At 40.9% G+C, this 19,617-nt stretch overlaps 1 protein-coding gene across 1 annotated transcript in view; it reads left to right on the forward strand.

Annotated features, from left to right (window-relative positions):
• The window catches only part of RFX4 (regulatory factor X4), a 95,981-nt gene extending 76,959 nt beyond the window's left edge, over positions 1-19,022 (forward strand). The window contains exons 16-18 of the mRNA XM_075089499.1: positions 3,349-3,511; positions 6,490-6,628; positions 17,502-19,022. Of these exons, the coding sequence (XP_074945600.1) occupies positions 3,349-3,511; positions 6,490-6,628; positions 17,502-17,774 (575 nt within the window). The 3' untranslated portion in view covers positions 17,775-19,022. The remainder of the gene's footprint in view (positions 1-3,348; positions 3,512-6,489; positions 6,629-17,501) is intronic.
• Positions 19,023-19,617: the final 595 nt, after the last annotated feature.

Here is a 19,617-nt window from a genome sequence, read left to right on the forward strand (position 1 = left end):
TGTAAAAGTCAAAGGTTCCACTTTCAAAAGGCAGTGCTCCCCTTCCAAATGGAAGGGTTTGTGCTGTTTCTAAAGCTGATAGTTAAGATAATCTCTTTGTTGTGTGGGGGTGGAATAGGGGTCTGACTCCAGATTTCTGATTGCTTGAGGTTGACAGTACCGCTTACTACCAGACATAATACACAGTGCTGTGAGTGTCTTGCTTGTACCTGGGTGGTCATTTACTCCAGCATAAAACAAATATAAAATGCAGCATCATGAAGCACCTTTTGTTTCTTTCTGCACTAGTGTACATGATGGCACCAACGACAACAGGGCCGTTGTTGGACTGATAGCAGTTCCCTTTATATTTGGCTCTCCTACAGGTCAGATGGCCTCTTGGTTAGTATCCTCAAAACCAAAGTTTTCATTGAAAGAGAAAAGAAAAAGCAGTGATAATAAATGAACATCCCTATTTTAATCAAACCCTGCATGTTCAGAACACAAAGCAGAGCAAAATGTTGCTCAATCACTATTGTTTTTGCTTATTTCAGAAAGCAGTTCAGTTGGGTTCAGTCATATCTAAAAGAGACTTCATCTCCTGGAGTTCAATTCTGCAGCCAGCTCAGGAAATTAATCATATAGGCCTGGGACATAGGAGGGTATTAAAAGCTAACTTTTAAAAAGAAAAACTTTCAGACTTGTCTCATTCACCTTTTCCACCCACCGCAATGTTGGCACTATCCTGGCTGACCTGATATATACAGACACACGTCTGCAAATCTGTTGTCTTCTTCTGTCCTTCCCCTCTGCCTTTGTGACTAGGTCACTGAAAATAATGGTATCCCTTACACAAATGCAAAGAGAAGTGAGGCAATGGTAGATACCCAAGAACATCCTGAAAAAAAAATATTTGAACAGCTTTATGTCAGTCTGTAAATCCAGAGTAAAACCCAACATACATTTGTTTCTAAACCATAACCTCCAAAAGATAGTACTTCCTAGAGCAGCTGTGTGAAGTACTGTCCTGTAGTACCAGGGTCAATTCTTGGTTAGGAAAACTAAACAAAGATATTCACAACTCTTCCACTGCAAGACCTACTCTCTGTTTCTGTGTTGTCTGGACAGGCACAAAGCGTGTTACACCCTAAACATTTATTTTAAAATTGAACAGAGGTAGCTGCCAGTTAGACTTGAACGCCAGGAGTGGCCAAGTCCTCTCATCCAAGGAGTCTGATTTCCCACAGGGAGCACATGAAACAACTTGCTGCCTTGGACTTACTAATTTTCTTCAGACTGAGATAAGATCCCTACTATTTAAAAAAAAAAAAAAAAAAGAAAGGAGGCTGTCATAATGGCTGAGGCCAGCCAAATTAACCATATTGGTAAAATGCAAAGCATCTTTTGGTCATGAGATTTTTGGTTCAATGGCTAAATTTTTTCTTGGAAAAAGTAAAATCAGGTCAAAGTTATACTTTTGTTTTATGGTGAATTTAAAAAGTGAAAAAGTGAAAAAAAAAATAGTAATATTACCTAAAAGTAAGTATTTGGGTTTTTTCACCATCTTTGTTGTCCTCTTTCTCTTTCTTTTCTCTTTGTTTTTGCCTGTTGAATTTAGGCCTGTTTTGAAACAAAGTTTCACATTTTCTTTTGGAAAATAACACTAGAAAAATATGTTGACCTTTTGAAATTGAAATGTTTCCCCAAAATATGCTGCAGACAAGTTGTTGATATTTTCAGAACAGTTTTTCTCTTGTTTTCAAATGAAGCTATTTAGTGCCGGCATAAGTAGTTTCGTCCCCTTCCACATAAACTATATTTTCTAGTGAAGGTAGGCTTCCTTAACCACTTTTCCTCAACTCAAAGAACCATGACTGCTCATAGCCACAGCAGCACTGACGTGCTAGCTCAAATGCATATGCTTCCTCTTCGGTCTCAGGGATCTCAATGGTCCTCAAGACTGAAAATTCAAATTGGTGACAGAAAAGGGAGGCATGTGAAAACAGGCCTAGCACGAATATCCTTGGCCATGACACATCCAAGGGTGTCTCTGCTGTAAGAGCACCAAATCACACCCTGCTGGAGTATTTCAATCTGGAGTTACCTCATGAAGCTCAGAATGCCTATGTTCACACCCAGAATTAAGCATTTCCCTTTTCAAAAAATTAGTTGTCTGATTTTTCCAAATAAAATCACACACATCTAAATAAAATTATGCACATCTGAGATAGGCTTTTTGTTCCCCAAAGCCATGGAGCGGACACAGACCTGGTAACACAATCACTTCCCTTTTTGAATTAGGCCTTTTCATACTACAGGAAGTCCTAGAATCCACGTTGAAAAAAATGAGTCACCTCCTGCAATTCCTTTTAGCTACTGAAAAAGAGTCAAGAGTGCCCAGAGACCCCCAAACTAGTGCTCGCATTGGGTTAAATTCAGTGTTCTGGTCCTCATTTGCAGGGTAATCTCAGCCAGTATGGTCATGACCTCCAGCAAGAGCTATGTTATACTGGAACAATGGATCTGTCAGCCTCCTGAGTGAAAGGGGTGTGTGCAAAGGACAAAGGTTTCTCAGCAGCTGGCTCATGAATCTGGAGTTCCTGCCTGGAAGGGATCAGGATGATTAAAAAACTCAGCACCTTCCAAGCAAAATGGAAAACCCACTTCTTTGCTTTGCTCTTCTCACAAATGGTCTACATGAAAAAATAAATTAAGTCCAGTCCCTGCCACCTCAAAGGAAGAAAGAAATGTTATTTGCTGGAAGAAAATGGCTAGGCTATGTCTGTCTATATATTTGTCATAATTTGGAGATCTACCACTGTGTTGCCACTACAAAGGGTGCTACCTAGTTGGGTAGAACAGATACAAACTGGAAAAGGATTCAAGAAATGTATTTGCGTAACACCCATCTTTTTCTAATCCATCATTGTTCTGATCATACTTCCTGCCTCGCTCCAGGCCTGATCAGCCTTAGAGCTAAATAGGCCAGCAGCCCACTCCATGTGAGAGAGACCTCAGGGTTTGGTGCATCATGCCTCAGAAATATTAGCACTAGTGTTCCTCCCTTTCTAAGTCCTATCCCAGTTTTTCTGAAAAATGATAGCCTCAAAATTACAATACCACACTAAAAGTTCACAGCCTGAGCTATTCCAGATGTGTCTCTTACCTTTGGATCTTTGCACACTCCAGATGATCTATTTGTATTTTTATTTATGCCTCAGACATAACTGTTTTGTTCACTTTGGTTGATGCTGTTTCCATTATCAATGCCTGTTAGATTGCTTTCCTGTAACGATCCCAAAGCATTTAACACCTCTATGAACAACAGCCCATGTTAGCTGTATTCCTTTAATGCTTGTTTGTCTGCAGGAGCTATGCAATCTTATACGTGGTCACTCACCTACACTGTGACAACAGCTGCTGGGTCACCTGCTGAAAATTCCCAACAGCTGCCCTGCATGAGAAGTCCACATGTACCATCGTCATCTGTCACACACCGGATACCTGTTTATCCCCATAGAGAAGAACATGGGTAAGTCACTTCCTAGTGCCTTGGGTTGTTGGGTTTTTTTTTGTGGGTTTTGGATGAACATATGTTTAAGGTTTTTCTGGAAATGCAGTGAAATCTGGGGTTTTTTATGTAGTAAGTCTGCATTGCAAAGATGCTGGTATCATTATTTGGCTGTTGTTATTGTTGGATGATCTTATCATGTCTCAGTTTTATAATCTCATTTAATTCTATTTAAAAACACAGTAGACCTGCAGGATATTTTATAAAAGAGAAAGCTTCAGTAGATTTCTTCTCTGATTCCTGTTTTCCTGTGCCATGTTCTATCCCAAAAGCTAGATGTGTCCAAGGAAGTATCCTCCTATACCGTGTTTCAGGAGAGGTGATCTTTCTCCTCTACTCAGCACTGCTGAGACCATATCTGGAGCACTGGATCCAAGTCTGTGCTGCCTAGTATAAGACAGACACAGGCATACTGGAGTGAGTTCAGAAAAGGGCCACTTAGATGATTACAGGACTGGAGCATCTGTCCTACAAAGAGAGGCTGAGAGAGCTGGGATGGTTTAGCCTCAGGAGGAGAAGGCTCAGGGATGGTCTTATCAATGTGTATAAATACCTGGTGGAGGACATAAAGAAGATGGAGACAGATTCTTCTCAGTGGTATCCAGTTACAGGATGAGAGACAATGGGCACAAATTGAAATACAAGAAATTCTGTTCAACCATAAACAGACAAAAAACTTGTTTTACTGTAAGTATGATCAAACACCAGAACAGGATGCCCAGAGAGGCTATGGAGTCGCCAGCCTCACTGATATTCAAACCCCATCTAGACATGATCCTGGGCAGCCTGCTGTAGTGGAGCCTGCTTTGAACAAGGAGGTTAGATTAAACAGTCTCCGGAGGTCTTTTCCAGCCTCAGTGATTCTATGACTACTGTTAAACCTACAAATCAAACATATCCAAAGTTTGGGAAAATAGCCACGTTTTCACCATAACCTAATCCCAACTCCATCACCAAAATTTGCTCAAGGCCCTTAATTGAAATAATTACAGTATAAATTTCTATAATGTTATTTGATCTTGGAAAACTTCAGAAACTCAGACTGTGTCTCTCAGTGCTCTTTTCATCAAGCAACACTTCTGTGCCATCCTCATTTGAGTAAGTGTATAACTCTTAGATATCCATAACTAAAAAGAAACAGTCACAAAATATTCCATGGAGGAGGGCCAGGCACACAGCAAGATTAGCAGATGCCCAGATGCTGACATGAAGCAAGATGTTCAAAAGACCTTACCGAGTTCCTCAGTCTCATTGCATACTCATTACCCTTGCAGAAGTGCCTTCCCAGTGTGGAAGGTTGTATACTGTTTGGAGGGTAACAGTTGATTAATTTGAACCCTGCATCTCCTTCCCTCTTGGATGTGGACAGGTTTGGATTTGTGTTGGAATGTCACTGCTAAGCCCTTCCTGCAGAAACCTGGATATGGAGATATAGAACATCTCTCCTATCCAGCAATGTGATGGCTTGGTGGAGGCAGAAACAGGGCAGCAGGGAGGTTCAGGATGCAAGAATTGGAACAGACCACAGTAAGGTAGTGAATATATGTATAAATACATATATGCATACACACATGAGACTTCACTGTTACTAAAGGAATCTCTTGCCTTTATAGGTGTTTTGAGGGAACTTATTTTATCTGGGTGAATGGACTTTTCTGAAGGGCAACAAAGACTTCTATAATCTGGCTTCTTTTGCCATCTGGTTTTATGTGTGACACATGGATAGAAACACTTTGGTGATGCTTCTAAACACTGCAGTGACACCCACCTTCTTTTCTGGAATTGACTTTGTAAGCTTATAGGGACAGGGGCTTTTTGTGAATCTATGTGTATATGGCTTCTATCACAAAGATCTCCTGATCTCATTTGCCCTCTATATAGTGCTATCATTTTCTTTTTAATCATTATAATTTGTACTTATTTTGTATCTACAGAAAAATCAGCATATTGGTATTTCAGTTTTTATATGATTTGAGTTTAATGTGGCAGGTTATAGAGACGTGTTCCTGAAGAAGTGTCTGCAGGGAAATCCAGTGACCTCACCCATGGTTTTCTAGAACACAAGACTCATTATATAGTTCTTATGAAAGGTACAGTCACAGATTCAAGACAGAGCTTGTTTAAAAGCATTAAAGCATTAAAGAACCACATCTTCAGAGAGGAAAATAAAAAATATTTTTTCTTTTATAAAATCAAACCCAGAGTATTATTTTAAGAACCTTTAAACTTCTGTGCTGAATTAGCATAAAATTTTGCATGGTTACACAAGGATGGGTAGGTTGCAGAAAGTGTCCATACATCTTCTGCTAGTGAATGGCCCAAAGAATGGTGGGCAGCAAACACTGACCCTGCAGTTTCTTATAGCTAAGGAAACTGCTCCCTCCTTCACCCCTGGCTGTCCCTAGACAAGGGGTTGGGGTAGAAAAAGAAAGTAGACAGATTCTCCAACCTCAAATCCCACTCTATTCCTGAGTCAGCTGTGCTAAAGCTGTACATTGTATGCTTCAGATGCAAATTAATACACCTCTCTCCCTCCCAAAAAAGAAACATCTGACCCCGATGCAAGGACGTAGCTGAACTCCACAGTGTAGTTCTTTAAGTCAAATCTTCCTCAGCCTGGAGAGCAATTTACTAGGAACATGGCAATAAAATAATAATAAAAGGGAAGGACACTTCCTCCTTAGAAAGTGCACAAATAAGCCTGCAATTTAAAACTAGTCACAGAAACATGCTAAGTCTCTCTATTTGTTGGTGTGCTGAACACATAATTTCACCAAGCATCTGCTTCCCAGCTGAGCTGGGAAATATCTTTTTTTAAAAGGCTATTTAAAAATATTCTATTTTAAAAAGTGCAACTGTATGTTTCATAAAAGTTCTAGAATTATTAGTGGGAATACAATTATTATGCTTATTAAATAATGTTTTAAAATGGATTTTAGATACACAGGAAGTTACAACTACGGTAGCTATAGCAATCAGCATCCCCATCCGATGCAGAGTCAGTATCCATCCTTACCACATGATACTGCTATTTCTGGACCACTTCACTACTCAGCTTACCACAGAAGCTCTTCACAGGTAAGTGGGATTTATTAGTTGACAATGCTTGCTATAAAATTTTAAGTAAAATTGTGCTTGCAAATTTATCAGCATATTAGCTGTCTGAATCAATAAGCTGTCATCAGTCTAGTCATTGATGGTCCATATTGATGGGGGTCTCTGCTCGAAGGTTTGCAAAAGGCAGGTACTGGCAGGAGGAGATGGCACTGGTGTATTCCGCCCACATGGCACCTCTTGTGCTTTACCTACTGGAAATTTATGCAAGTATATTAGGGACCACCACACTAAACTATCATCACTGGACTGGAACAGTTTCATACCAGATGCAAATATGTGAATTTGATAGTGCTTTGGACTAGAACACATGAAACCTGCATCTCATTCTGGTCTTTGGCATCAGTCTCCCAGGTGATGATTTCTCTTTTTTATAGTTCATTTTCCCTAGCTGTAAGATAAGGATAATGCTATTGATCTCCTTAAAGCTTTTTGAGATCTGCTGGGAGGACTGTCCTATACAAACCCAATACGCTCATTTGGACCAGCTCAACAACGGCTCCCCAGCTTATGGAAAGAACAAGTCTACAACTTCTTGCCCATTTGTGTAGCACCTGGTTGGTCAGACTACATGAGGTGTCAGGATTTGTTTGAGGGTTGCTGCAGCTGCTGTGTCTTTAATAGGAACAGTAAGTGAACGTTTAAGTACAGTGTCCTGTGATAGGTTTGTAGTCATTGTTTTTTCAGTACAGGCATTACTTCGCTATCTCAAGACTTTTTCCAAAATGCATCACTTTCTTACTTAAAGTCGGTTCATCAACCACAGAAAACCCACAAGTGCTGTTTCTGTAATAGTCTGTAAGGCCATGAATCTGTGTGTAAAACAGAGAATTAGGCTTCTACTGTTCAGAAATGTTATCATCCGCACAAGGAGTTTCTTTCTACCCTCTGACAACTGTCTGTCACAGATATAGACAGCACAAGTTAAGCAAGAAATAAAAAGAGCAAAGCAAGATCAACACATTTTTGGTTTACTAATGTCCTGGTTAAGATGTTATGTGGAAATAATTATATACATTAAAACCATGCAAGTATTTTTCATACTGTAGTAGGCTGTCTCTACAAGTGCAGATGTAAGATCATTTCTTCCTCTCTTGCTAGCCCTTGGACTATCCTAATATACATGAAGAACAGCTATGGTTTAATGATCACACTTGAAAGCAAAATTATTTCCACTTGTATTTAGCATGTTCTTTCTCATGCTGCTTATAGACTGAGATGGAATCTCATAGTAGGACACAGCTAACAAAACCCTATCTGTATTGAAAGGAGCTACAAACTGAAACCTTACTTTCAGAAATAATCTAAAGGTCTTGAATTGTTTAATATGGAATTTGCTGACATTCTTTTTAAAGTTAAGTGAACTTCTGTGAAATGCCTGCCCTGACGATACGTCCTTTCTTAGCTACCTTTAACCAAAAAGTTCATAAGATATCCCTAATAAGACATTAGGGAACTACTGTGATTCTATGACTCTATGATTCTACTCTTTTTCTAGTGGACTTCCTGAGGGGAACATGGTGCAAGGAATTGCAGTAGGACTCATGACATTGCAAAATCAAAATACAGGAAGCCAAATTTGCAATTAATATCTAAACAGCTGCCACTATATTGAAACCGGAGGAAATGCAATGTGTACGGCTGTGGTAACATGATCAGCTGAGAAGAGGAGGCATTGACCATAACTCTTCAAAAGAACTCTTTGTAATAGTCTACATTCAGTCCAAATATAGAACTCTGGCTCAACTTTAGCTAATATTCTATCATGCTCTTTAGGATAGTGTCTAGGGATTAACTCCTATGAAAAAAAAAATCTCTATGTGGGGTAAGTTCTCCTCTGCAAACATGAGTTCAGACACACACCTTGTCCCAGACAGGGGTCTGAGCCAAAACAGGTGACATGTAATTGAGGTGGGTTTTAGGCTGCAGCTGTAAATTACTATCTTTAGTAAAAAACCTAAAAGAGCAAGTGCAGACTTGCTCACAAGAGTAAGTGTAGGGTCCTGCACCTGGGGAAGAACAACCCCATGCACTGGTATATGTTGGGGGCTGACCTGCTGGAAAGCAGCTCTGCTGAGAAGGATCTGGGAGTGCTGGTGGACAGCAGGCTGACCGTGAGCCAACAATGTGCCCTTGCGGCCAAGAAGGCCAACAGTATCCTGGGCTGCATAAAAAGGAGTGTGGCCAGCAGGTCAAGGGAGGTTACCCTCCCCCTCTCCTCTGCCCTTGTGAGACCACATCTAGAGTACTGTGTCCGGTTCTGGGCTCCCCAGTTTAGGGCAGACAGGGAACTGCTTGAGCAAGTCCAGCGGAGAGCTACCAAGATGATCAGGGGACTGGAGCATCTCCCTTATGAGGAAAGACTGAGAGACCTGGGTTTGTTCAGCCTGGAGAAGAGAAGACTGAAGGGGGATTTCATCAATACTTATAAAAATATCTGAAGGGTGGGTGTCAAGGGGATCGGACCAGATTCTTTTCAGTGGTGCCCAATGACAGGACAAGGGGCAATGGGCACAAGTTGGAACACAGGAATTTCCACCGGAATATGAGAAAGAACTTCTTTCCTGTGAGGGTGACAGAGCAGTGGAACAGGCTGCCCAGGGAGATTGTGGAGTCTCCTTCCCTGGAGACATTCAAAACCTGCCTGGACACATTCCTGTGCCCTCTGCTCTGGGTGTGCCTGCTCAAGCAGGGGGGGTTGGATGAGATGATCTCCAGAGGTCCCTTCCAACCCCTACCATTCTGTGATTCTGTGATTTTGGTCTCAAAAAACACCATGTCCAACCTCTTTCTGGGGAAGAGAGCAACATACTCCAGGTTTTATCAGGCCAGTTATTTTGAGGCTATTTTCCATCCCAGAGAAATATTCTTAACGAAAAATAGAGAGTTGTGATTTTTTTGTTCATTTGTTTAGTAGAACTTTAAAATGGATCACTTTGCAGATAAGATTTATAGACCATCAATAAAAAAAGTGGAAAGGGGATGGAGGGAATAACTTTTATTTGGTGGAAGCGGGGAACTGAACAGCTGGGAAAGGGGAATGGCATGAGTGACCCTTTAAATTGTATTTGTCAATATCTAGGATGTTGATCCCAGCCTGACAATACAATGATGGGGTTGCGTTGTATTAATTTTAGGATGTCTGCTGTGGTTTTGTCATTGGAATCCTTACAGTGGGGCTGTGCTGGGGAAGGGGTCACACAGCTGTAGATCTCGTACTATGTTCAGCTCTTGAAAAGTGCAGGTGGGTATCCCAAGCCAAGCCTAACTCACCTGACCAGTGGCAAATCCATGTTAGTGAGAGGCTTCTGGATAATTTGAATCCCCTAGTGTTAGAGGAACTGAGACAGTGGTAGTTGCTAAGGCTGATACCACTGACTCATCATGTGTCAGAGCTGCATGCTTGCTCACACCCTGTCCTGCAACAGACTGGTGAGAGGCCTTGAGGTTATTATTATCTCCCATCTCTGAGACGGTCTTGCAGCTTACATTGGCTCACAGAGGAATGTGGTATCTTGTGACTTTGGGCTGAATAGAAATTTTGATAAGTAGCTCATAGTTTCATAAAGATCAGTGGCTTTCAGATGGACAAGAAGGAAAAAAAAAAGGAGTAGATGGCTTGCAAAAAACTTTATTGGGGAGTAAATGTTCTGTGCTGAAGTAATATCTGCAGCTACTAACCCAGCATAAGCCTAAAACCGTCTTCTTCTGGCAGCATAGGCTGACTAATTCCCACTGATGGCTAAGAGTCTTTTTGTTGACAGGGACAGTCTGTTCAAACCTTGGTCTTAATCCGATTTTTTTTTTAATTTCATCAGCATCTGTGAATAATTCTCAGAACAGTTGCTTCCTTGTAACTCCAGGCCTGATTGCTCATTTCTTGACTTGGCTTACTGGCCAGGAGCCTGGCACACAAATAAAGAAAAATGATCTACGGATGGATTTGTTACTACCTAAATCTCTACACCATAGTGCAGAAGTGCATATAATCCTATGATGCTACTCCATCATCATATAGAAGGGGACTGTGTAATGTGTGTACATAAATACATCTACACTGACACTATGTTTCATCAGTTCTCTGCCTCTGCAGTTTTACGTACCAGATGCCAGGGTAGAAAATAGGCAACAACTCTGTGTAAAAGCCTCTGAGTGTTCTTATCAACTTATGTTTAGCAGAGATGTACCCCCTTCAAAGGTAACCCCTTCACAATGTCACCACCTAATCCACCTCCACAATGTATGTTTGACTGGCTTTTGATCACAGCTTTTGTCTGCAGCTTTCACTCTGGCTGGTCAGGTCTTGATCTTCTTCCAGGCTATCCATAAATGTTTCAATTCATATAATTCCAACTCTTCAAGGATAAACACAAAGTAATTCATGCTGCAGTAATTTTTCTTTGTAAATCATACAGATAACACTTTTATTAGGAAGAGTAATTAGAGAAATCTGCAGCAGTATATATTTTTATATTTTGATCTGATAACACATAAAGATGCACATCATATGAATGTACATCACTTACAGTATGAAAACCAGCAAAAATATGACACATATGTGTAAGTACTCTAACGCATGGCTGCAGTGAATCATATTGTAGGTCCATTTGTCCAGGTCCTATCTCCAGCAATGGACAGAGACAAATGTATGGAGGAGGTGTCTTAGAAATAGGGTAAGTAGAGAGTGGTCCTTTCACCAGCATAGCCACACTGTCTTTGGCAAGAGCTGACCTGGGAACATCCTGAGTAGGAAGCAGTAGCTGGACTGTTGTACTTTGTAGCAAACTGCTCTCCATTACCCTGTCTTTGAGCTTTTTAGTTCTTTTAGCTTTTTTGTACTTATAGACTTGGAGATGGGTTGCATGAAACATATATTCTCTTGTTAATTTTAAGTTTGTTATCTCATAATTGCACTGGGTGCCCTATGTTTTTTGGATGATGAGGAATAGGGAATAGGCAATATTCATACTCTTGCCACTCAAAACATTATAGATCTGCAACATTCCTCTCACCTCCTCCGTGTCATCTCTTTTCCAGACTTAAGAGTTATCATCTGTTTAGTTTCTCTTGTGACAGATGCTCTATATGCAGGACTTATCTAAGGACTGCATGCATGCTGCAGGGCAGACATAGTCTGGGGAGCATGCAAACATCCTGTTCTCTCAGTTGTACTGAGCAGGAACCTGCTGGAGCTGCAGCTCCCCTCCAGCCTTTCTGTGCAAACCTGATCCCAGAGTAGGTAGGAGGGACTCAGTAAAGAAGCTGCCAGATCAGCCACTTTGACCTGGGAAGCACTCCTAGACCCCGTGCTGCATACAGCCTTATTTTACCTTTTCCTTCTTTGCACTTCTGAAATGGAGCAACCATGTCCAAATGGTGTTCCTCAGGTGGAGGTACTTAACAGAGCCATAGAAGTGGTGTGTTTCCCTTTTTGTTCCTTGAGAGACAGTTCCCACCTTAAAGACAAGCCTTCCCCACCCACCCCCCACCCCCCCCTTTAAGCTATCTCCTGTTGCACACAGGAGCATAGCCAGGGTCAGCTGTTCCTGAACTGGGGCTCAGCCCTGAAGAGGCACTAATCAGCTGGGACTGGGAGGAGCACATTTGTATCAACAAGCGCTTGCACTGTTGTTTTGTTGTTGACAGATTGAGTTTAAGAACAGCATAGTTTACTTCCATGGTCTGGACAGAACAAACCAGTCTGGAAAATGCTGCAGTAGTACAATCTGCTGGTACGCGGTAGATTGGGTCTGCACCCCTCAGGGGCACAGAGCACAGTATTAGGGCCAGAGTTACAGGAGCTTTAAACAGTTTAAACAGTGTTTGTACTCTGAGTCTTCTAAACTGCTCCGAGGACTGCAGTGGTCTCAGATATCTTCCCAGAAATGCCCTATGAGTTTCAGCACCTCTTTGTTTCTCTGTGCAATGCTGCATACGATGATTCTACCCAACCATGTCTTCGCTTCCCTTCATATGCCTCTGCAGCAGGATTTACATGGGGGCAACACTGGAATAAACTAGTAAACAGTTTTTGTTACAGTGGGGGAGCAAAAGAGTCCCCTCAGAGACACAGCCCATGCTTTAGTGTCCATTCATGTTGTTCTGGACCATCTACTTCACAAAAAAAAGAAGGGGAATACAGCACATAGACAGTATAAACTCACGACTATACCAATGCAGTAAGAATAATATATCCTTCCCAATAACCTCTCTGTCATCAAACACGTAGTAATGACAGAAAGAAAAAAATACTGTCCAAATCCCACCCATGCAACAAGAATCATTGTTCCTAACTGTATGGCTTCATAATGGACTTGAGATTGTTAGAATGTAATTGAAGTAATTATGTATTGAATGCAACAGGAAACAGATGTCTTAACTTATTTTTAAATAATTACAATTAACATTTTCATAAGGCTCCAAATGTCATTCTCAAAGGTGCCAAAATCACTTAGATTGGCTTGAAAGTTTTGCCCAACCTATTTGACAGACTAATATTCAGTAAGCTTCAATTTGTGGAGAAAAGGATTAAATGAAGGGTTATAGAGATGCAATCAATCAATAGTTTTGATTATGTCTTTTTTTTTTTTGAGATTTTGAGCATATTTTTATGAAGTTAGTTTATGGCCAGTTCTTCACAGTCACTATAATTTCTGGTGTGAGTTATCTGCAAGTGCTAAAGTAGTGGCTAACATACAACATTAACTTAGAGCATTCTGCAAGAGTGTGAGCTAATGCAATGTAAAGCCAGAGCCACATTCACAAGGAAAATATTTTGCTGTTTGGACAGAGACACCTTTCACCTCCATGCATAATCAGTCAGTGAGCTGAGGATAAGAATAAAGAGATTATTCTCCATCCTCACACTGCAGGAACTCGGTCTTCATTTCAAGGGAGGATATAGTTAACGTTGTATTTTCTAAAATAATACTAAAAGAAATTGAATTAATTTCACAATTTTGGGCAAGCCTGAACAATAATCTGCTCAAAGTCTCCCAGGCTTAAAGGGCTTCTTGTCTAGGTCTAACGGCAGCAGTAGCAGCAAGTGTGAGTTAACCGAGAAAATGGTAATTTCCTGTCAAGAGCCCTCCAACAAACGTCGCTTTTATATCTGGCAAAGATCACTAGGCCCCAGTGTTTTGAGTTCAGCATGCTTAAGCACTCTTCATTGAACCGGATGTAGAGTGTGAAAGGTGATTCAGGCAGCATGGGCAGGCATCCGCCCAGATGGCTACGCTTTGGACACTCCAACAAGGCTGAATAGATGCTTCACTGGGTGAGTTAATAGTCAGGCAGGGGCCAATGAGTACTTTAAAAATATTGTCTTTCAATAGTCTCTTCACTGTAGGGAAAAAGAAGTCACTGACTCATTTGCGATTAGCTGACCTACCATTACAAAACTTTCCATCTTGCATTTAGTCATAACAGAATTTATTGTAAAATACTAGATATTTAAGGTCCATGTTATTTTCAAGCAATTATTCTTTTTACATTCATGACACATTCATAAACACAGCTGCATCGGGTGCACTTGGTGAAAAGGAAAAGCAGCGCACTGTATCCTGTCCCCTCATGCACAGCCTTGCCTTCTTAGTAAGCTTTAGCGTGGCCTCTTGGCTGCAGATAGCAGGAGGATTATCTTTCTTTTTCAGTGCATCCTGAAGTTCACTCTGGGAGCCAAGCTTTCATTCCCCCAACGGCACAGGTTTAGGTCCAAACTACCTATAAGACGTTATGTGGCTTCCCCACATAATGCCGTGTACAACCAGGAGACTCACCACAATATTCCCGGAGTTTGTTTTGTTCCTTTTGCACATGCATGAAAGTTTTGCAGTTTACGAAGTGTCAAGTAGCAAATTACCCGGGCTGAAGCCAGGGCTTTCTCTTGGCATTGGTAAGGGGTATGATAGCAAGAAATTCCCCTGTTGTAAGTCACAACCTCAAAGGAAAATTGCACTGAGTTGGGATGGCAAAGGATTCTGTTATGGTGAACAACAGAGCAGATGAAATACCACACTGGGAAGAAGACAAGAGATGATCATTGGTGCATTATGGCAAAAGTCTAGATTAATCTTGTTGGAAGTATATTCTTTAATATAAGAATCTACAGTGACTTCAGGTATAGATCAACGGGTAATAAAGGCAAAGACCATGATAATTGCTATCAAGTAAAACACTACTGAAGACAAAGAAGAATGTTTCTAGCTTGGCCCACACCTTGCAGCTCCACAAGTGACATACAGAAAACAGAAAGTTAAAAATGTATTATTTGTGTGGTGTGTTTTTTCCCCAATGATCCATCCTGGTCCTGACTCCTACCATCTCAAAACATTTTGTAGTCATTAGTGGGACATTGGAGATCAGCCAGGAAAAACAACTTATGGATTTGATGACTATGGAAAAGGGACTACTCTCTAATGGATTACATCATGTAGCAGGAGGAAGAGAAGAACCATCTTCTGAAGACTGCTCATCTTCTGTCTTAAATATTTATCTCAAGGTTTGACAAATTCTTCTGGTGGCTGTAGACAGAGCACAGATGATTCACTTTTATTAGATGCATGACTTTTTGACAACTAGAGTTAGGTGAGATGAATTCAACTCTGAAGGCGTAGTGAATGACATGACAACTCGTTTCCTCTGTATTTATTCATTATGGCAGGACCTTTGTTCACCAAGTTGTTCAGGTGAAGGCACTCACCAGGCACTAGCATGAAAATTACTTCAGTGTATCGCCAGTGCAGACCAGGAAAGCTGCATCCTAAACCTACTACATAGTCTCCCAAACATTATAAATATGAAAATTGTTCAACTTATTCCAGAACCTCTTCTGTTTACTTAGAATACTTGCAATTTGTTTGTCTTTTGACAGATTGTCCTGTCTTTAATTAATGAGTTAAAGGTGAGAACCATGATCATATATTCAGATCACCTCATATAAAACTTCAAAGCTTGAGTTTTGTTGTTGCTGGGCACTGGCAGCTCTTATCTTCAACAAAAGCTTCTGGAAAGCCAGCAAGTCTGCCAACTTGATTCTTCTGCAAAGGAATATAAGGCTTTCTGCAGTAAGCATCTAAGCTTTGCTAAATTTTCCTGCTGAAAAGCCTTTCACTGGGGTGAAGATGGAAGTCTTGTAAAGACTTGTTGCCAGTGATGCCAATACAGCTTGTTCTGATAGCTCTATTAGCAGTACCAGTTGAATTGTTGATGCTCCACTATGGTGCTGCCATTTACCTGTTTCAGCAGCTGATTGCACAAGTAAATCCACATTCTGTGGTGTTGGGAAATATATGGTAAATAATTCTTTGTACAGCTTTACTCTCTTTCTCATTTGCTAACTGGCCTGTCTCCCCAGGAGGCGGTGGAATATGCTAAATCACTAACTGCAGTATTTTGGTCAAAAATAGTCTTCTCCTCCTCTCTAATTATGAGTGGCCAGTGTGTGGCTTTTGAGCTGCCTGAGGCTTGTGAACTGTTCGAATATGTTTGCCAAGGCAGGGCTGCCTTCCTGGCTGCGGTCTGGAGGGAGTCAGCAGAAACTCCTCGTGGAGGCATTGCTGTAATTGCCTTGGGGACCCACTTATGCAACTGATTAACCCCAGCCCCATCCGGCAGTGGAGTAATGTAATTAGACCCTTTGGGAATCACTGCCATCTCCCTCCTAGGAACAGCTATGGCAGCTCTTCTCTCTGGGACACTCCAAAATATGGGGAAGGGGTTTTACAGCCCTCAGCCATATAAAAATTTGGCATGCAGCTTGCAAGGTTTGTAAGCATCAGAAGTGATAGTCCTACTTTGGCGACAGCTTTCTAGTTAAGGAAATATCACAGTGTCAACCAATCCAAGATCGTGAGGTTTAAAGTTATGACACTTTTTGTAGAAAAGGTACAGCCCTGTGTGTATGGACACATTTGCGTGTAAAGTGTAGAAGTGCTGAAGACACATGGCTGGTCAAGGGGAACAGGAATCCTAACCATCTCCACAGCACAGATGGATAATAGGAGGGCAAACCAAGGAGAGCCATTTCTTAGGCACAGCACACATGATCTTCTCCTGTAAGACAGGCAATAAGATAAATACGTGTTAAGCGGCACTCATGAGCTTAACATAACATAAGTTTACTTTCTGTTGCTGGGCAGCCTGTGGATATAGAGGGCGAAAGCTCTTCTCTCTTTTCCTGTCTATCCTATCCTCAGCACATCTTCTCCTTAGTGGGAGGCATTTGTTGAACTTTGATTTCTATTTTCCAACTGTCACTGCGAACAGCTGGGGAATAGACAGATTCTTCTTCTTCCTGCCTCTTTTCATAAGTTCTCCAATTAGCGGCTCACTCTGAGGCATACCACACTATTCCTCTCCAGGTACTGGCAGGATGGCTTGTGAACATTTAAAAGGTGAGGCACCTTTCCAGGAATAAAGATCCTTTTGCTCTCCTCCCTCAAAACTCAGTTGAGTGAGCAAGTCTCGGGATATTTTATACTCTGTTTTTTACTGAATAGTAAGTTTCCAAGTAAAAGCTGTGAGAAAAAGATTAGATTAATTCAATTTATTTTTCTGCTCACAGATATACCTGCCAGTACCTAGATCTTTGGTAAATTAATTCAATATTTGGATGCAGTGGCTGCTTTGCAAGACTTTCCCTGACACTTTGGTTTGGCTGCAGGCACTTAGTTAAGTGATATTCCACCTTCAGCATGTTGCCTAGTTGTTGGAGGGCTGCTATTTCATATGTTTTTGGGTTTTTTAAACAAGGAATTGTGATACCACCAGCCCATACTTTAAAATTAAGTATGTGGTAGATAATTCTTTAATTTGTTTTTCTTTGTTTTCATTGTAGTACCCTTTCAACAGCCCAACATCAAGAATGGAGCCCTGTTTGATGAGCAGTACTCCAAGGCTGCATCCCACACCAGTGACTCCTCGCTGGCCGGAGGTCCCGGCCGCGAACTCCTGCTACACAAGCCCATCCATGCACTCCACAAGATATGGAAATTCTAGTGACATGTACACCCCCTTGACTACGCGCAGAAATTCTGAATATGAGCACATGCAACACTTTCCTGGCTTTGCCTACATCAATGGGGAAGCCACCACAGGTTGGGCTAAATGAAAATGACTGGTATCGGCTAAGCCCATATTCTTAAAAGAGGTCTGAAAACTTCATGTGGGAATTTTCATGAACATTCTTCAAGGGAGGTGAAGATGGAAAAGATCCTGGGCAGATAAACGTAGTTCATAATGTGGGCAGATTGCAGACCAGTATGACCGAATGTTCCTGTAGCCGAAAATTATTTTTGTGCTATTCTGAGACCACCTTTGGGGCCAATCTGTGCCTTTTTTAGTTCTGGCATGTGGGCCAACCCAGTGTGATGTCAGATTGAGCGAGCCATTTCTGCTCCCCTCTCTTATTGACAAACGTTAACGAGTCTTACAAAAAAAGTACTGGAACAGGACCTATTTATAATTTGAATTAAAGACAGGAAATTCACCCTCAGCAAAGCCCTGTCATCTGTTCTTCTTTTAAGCTCTTAATGCATTCCTTAAAAACCATCCTGCCAAGTCATCACTTGTTCATATCAGTTCCTCTACCTGGCTCCTTAAAAGACATGCGTTGTTGTAGGTTTCAGTTTACACCTAACTTTGTATATTGATGCACCTTTCTGTTGATCCAGTAAGTTTGATCTTTACAAAAGAGAAGAAAAGACATGTAGCATTGAATTATACACTGCCTTAAGTTGACTATTGTTCTTATTATATATGTATTTGTGTTAAGTTTGCACAATCTGGAAAAATCTAATTTCTCTGGTCAGTAATGACAAGGTTAAGAAGGGACTTGGGGACTGGGAAGATTTTGGATTCAGAGCCACATATGTTAAATATGATGATATGAAGCAATTATGTAAAGAAAATGACAATGCAAACATGATTATTCATTTAATTACCTATTGACAGGTATGAAACTGTTCTTTCAATTCCTTCACATGGTGATAATTCCATATACTTCTACAAAAGCAAAATTCAAAGCTGTGCCTTTGAACTTATTCAGTACTGTGTATGTGTGGAAAAATGTATTGTATTTTGGGGAGAATTTTCTTAGGCATTTTCTGTCAGATTTGTAGCTATTTGTGAGTTTTTGTTAGATTTTATTAACATAGCTTTTCCTCCTGTATTATAAAATGCACCAAGCAATTATGGTGGACCTATTACCCTATGGGTAAGAAATAAATAAATGGAAATATGACATCAGACATTTTAGTAATTGTTTTGTAAATAAAATCTTTGATAGCACCCAGTGTGATGATAACCATGTTTACGCCTAAAATGGACAAAAGTGTTATTTGTACAGTTGTGCAAGATATATGAGGGATTTTCACACTCAAATAAAGTTCTTGAAATGAAATAGATAGCATTTAAATTTACTCTAAATACAGAAACAAACCTTCACAGAACCCTAAAAGCGACAACGTGTGTTTTTATCCAGTGAAAGACTTGAGAACCAGTATAACTCAGAGCAAATGAGTCGTTCTACACTGTGCTTTCAGCTGAAAGTGCTCAAGGCTCAAGGCTACAAGTAGATTGATGACTTAATATTGTTTGGTTTAAGTCCTGCTGCTGTCGCTCAGCCAAGCCAGTGTACTCACTGAGGCTGGTAAGACGTGCTATCTTCTTTACAGCACCTTGTAACAAACGTGTTGCCCCTGGAATACTGGAAATGGAAAAGTCATTTTTTTCCTTAGGGGAGTAAAGTGGCAAAATTCTCAGACCTTGTATGTTTTACTGTCTGGTAAAGCGGAGAGAGTTTGGGCTCTAAAGTAACTACAGGAATGTGCTGGAAACCTGCAAGGATTGAGGGAGGAAGGGGTTTTGGGACAGGTTTTGCAAGCGTCCAGACTCCTAAGTGTTCAGTCAAGGTCCTGGTGGGACTTTCAGAAACACAGCCAGGGCTTATCTCT

The sequence above is a fragment of the Phalacrocorax aristotelis genome, chromosome 1 (assembly GCF_949628215.1).
Source record: "Phalacrocorax aristotelis chromosome 1, bGulAri2.1, whole genome shotgun sequence".
NCBI classification, from domain to species: domain Eukaryota; kingdom Metazoa; phylum Chordata; class Aves; order Suliformes; family Phalacrocoracidae; genus Phalacrocorax; species Phalacrocorax aristotelis.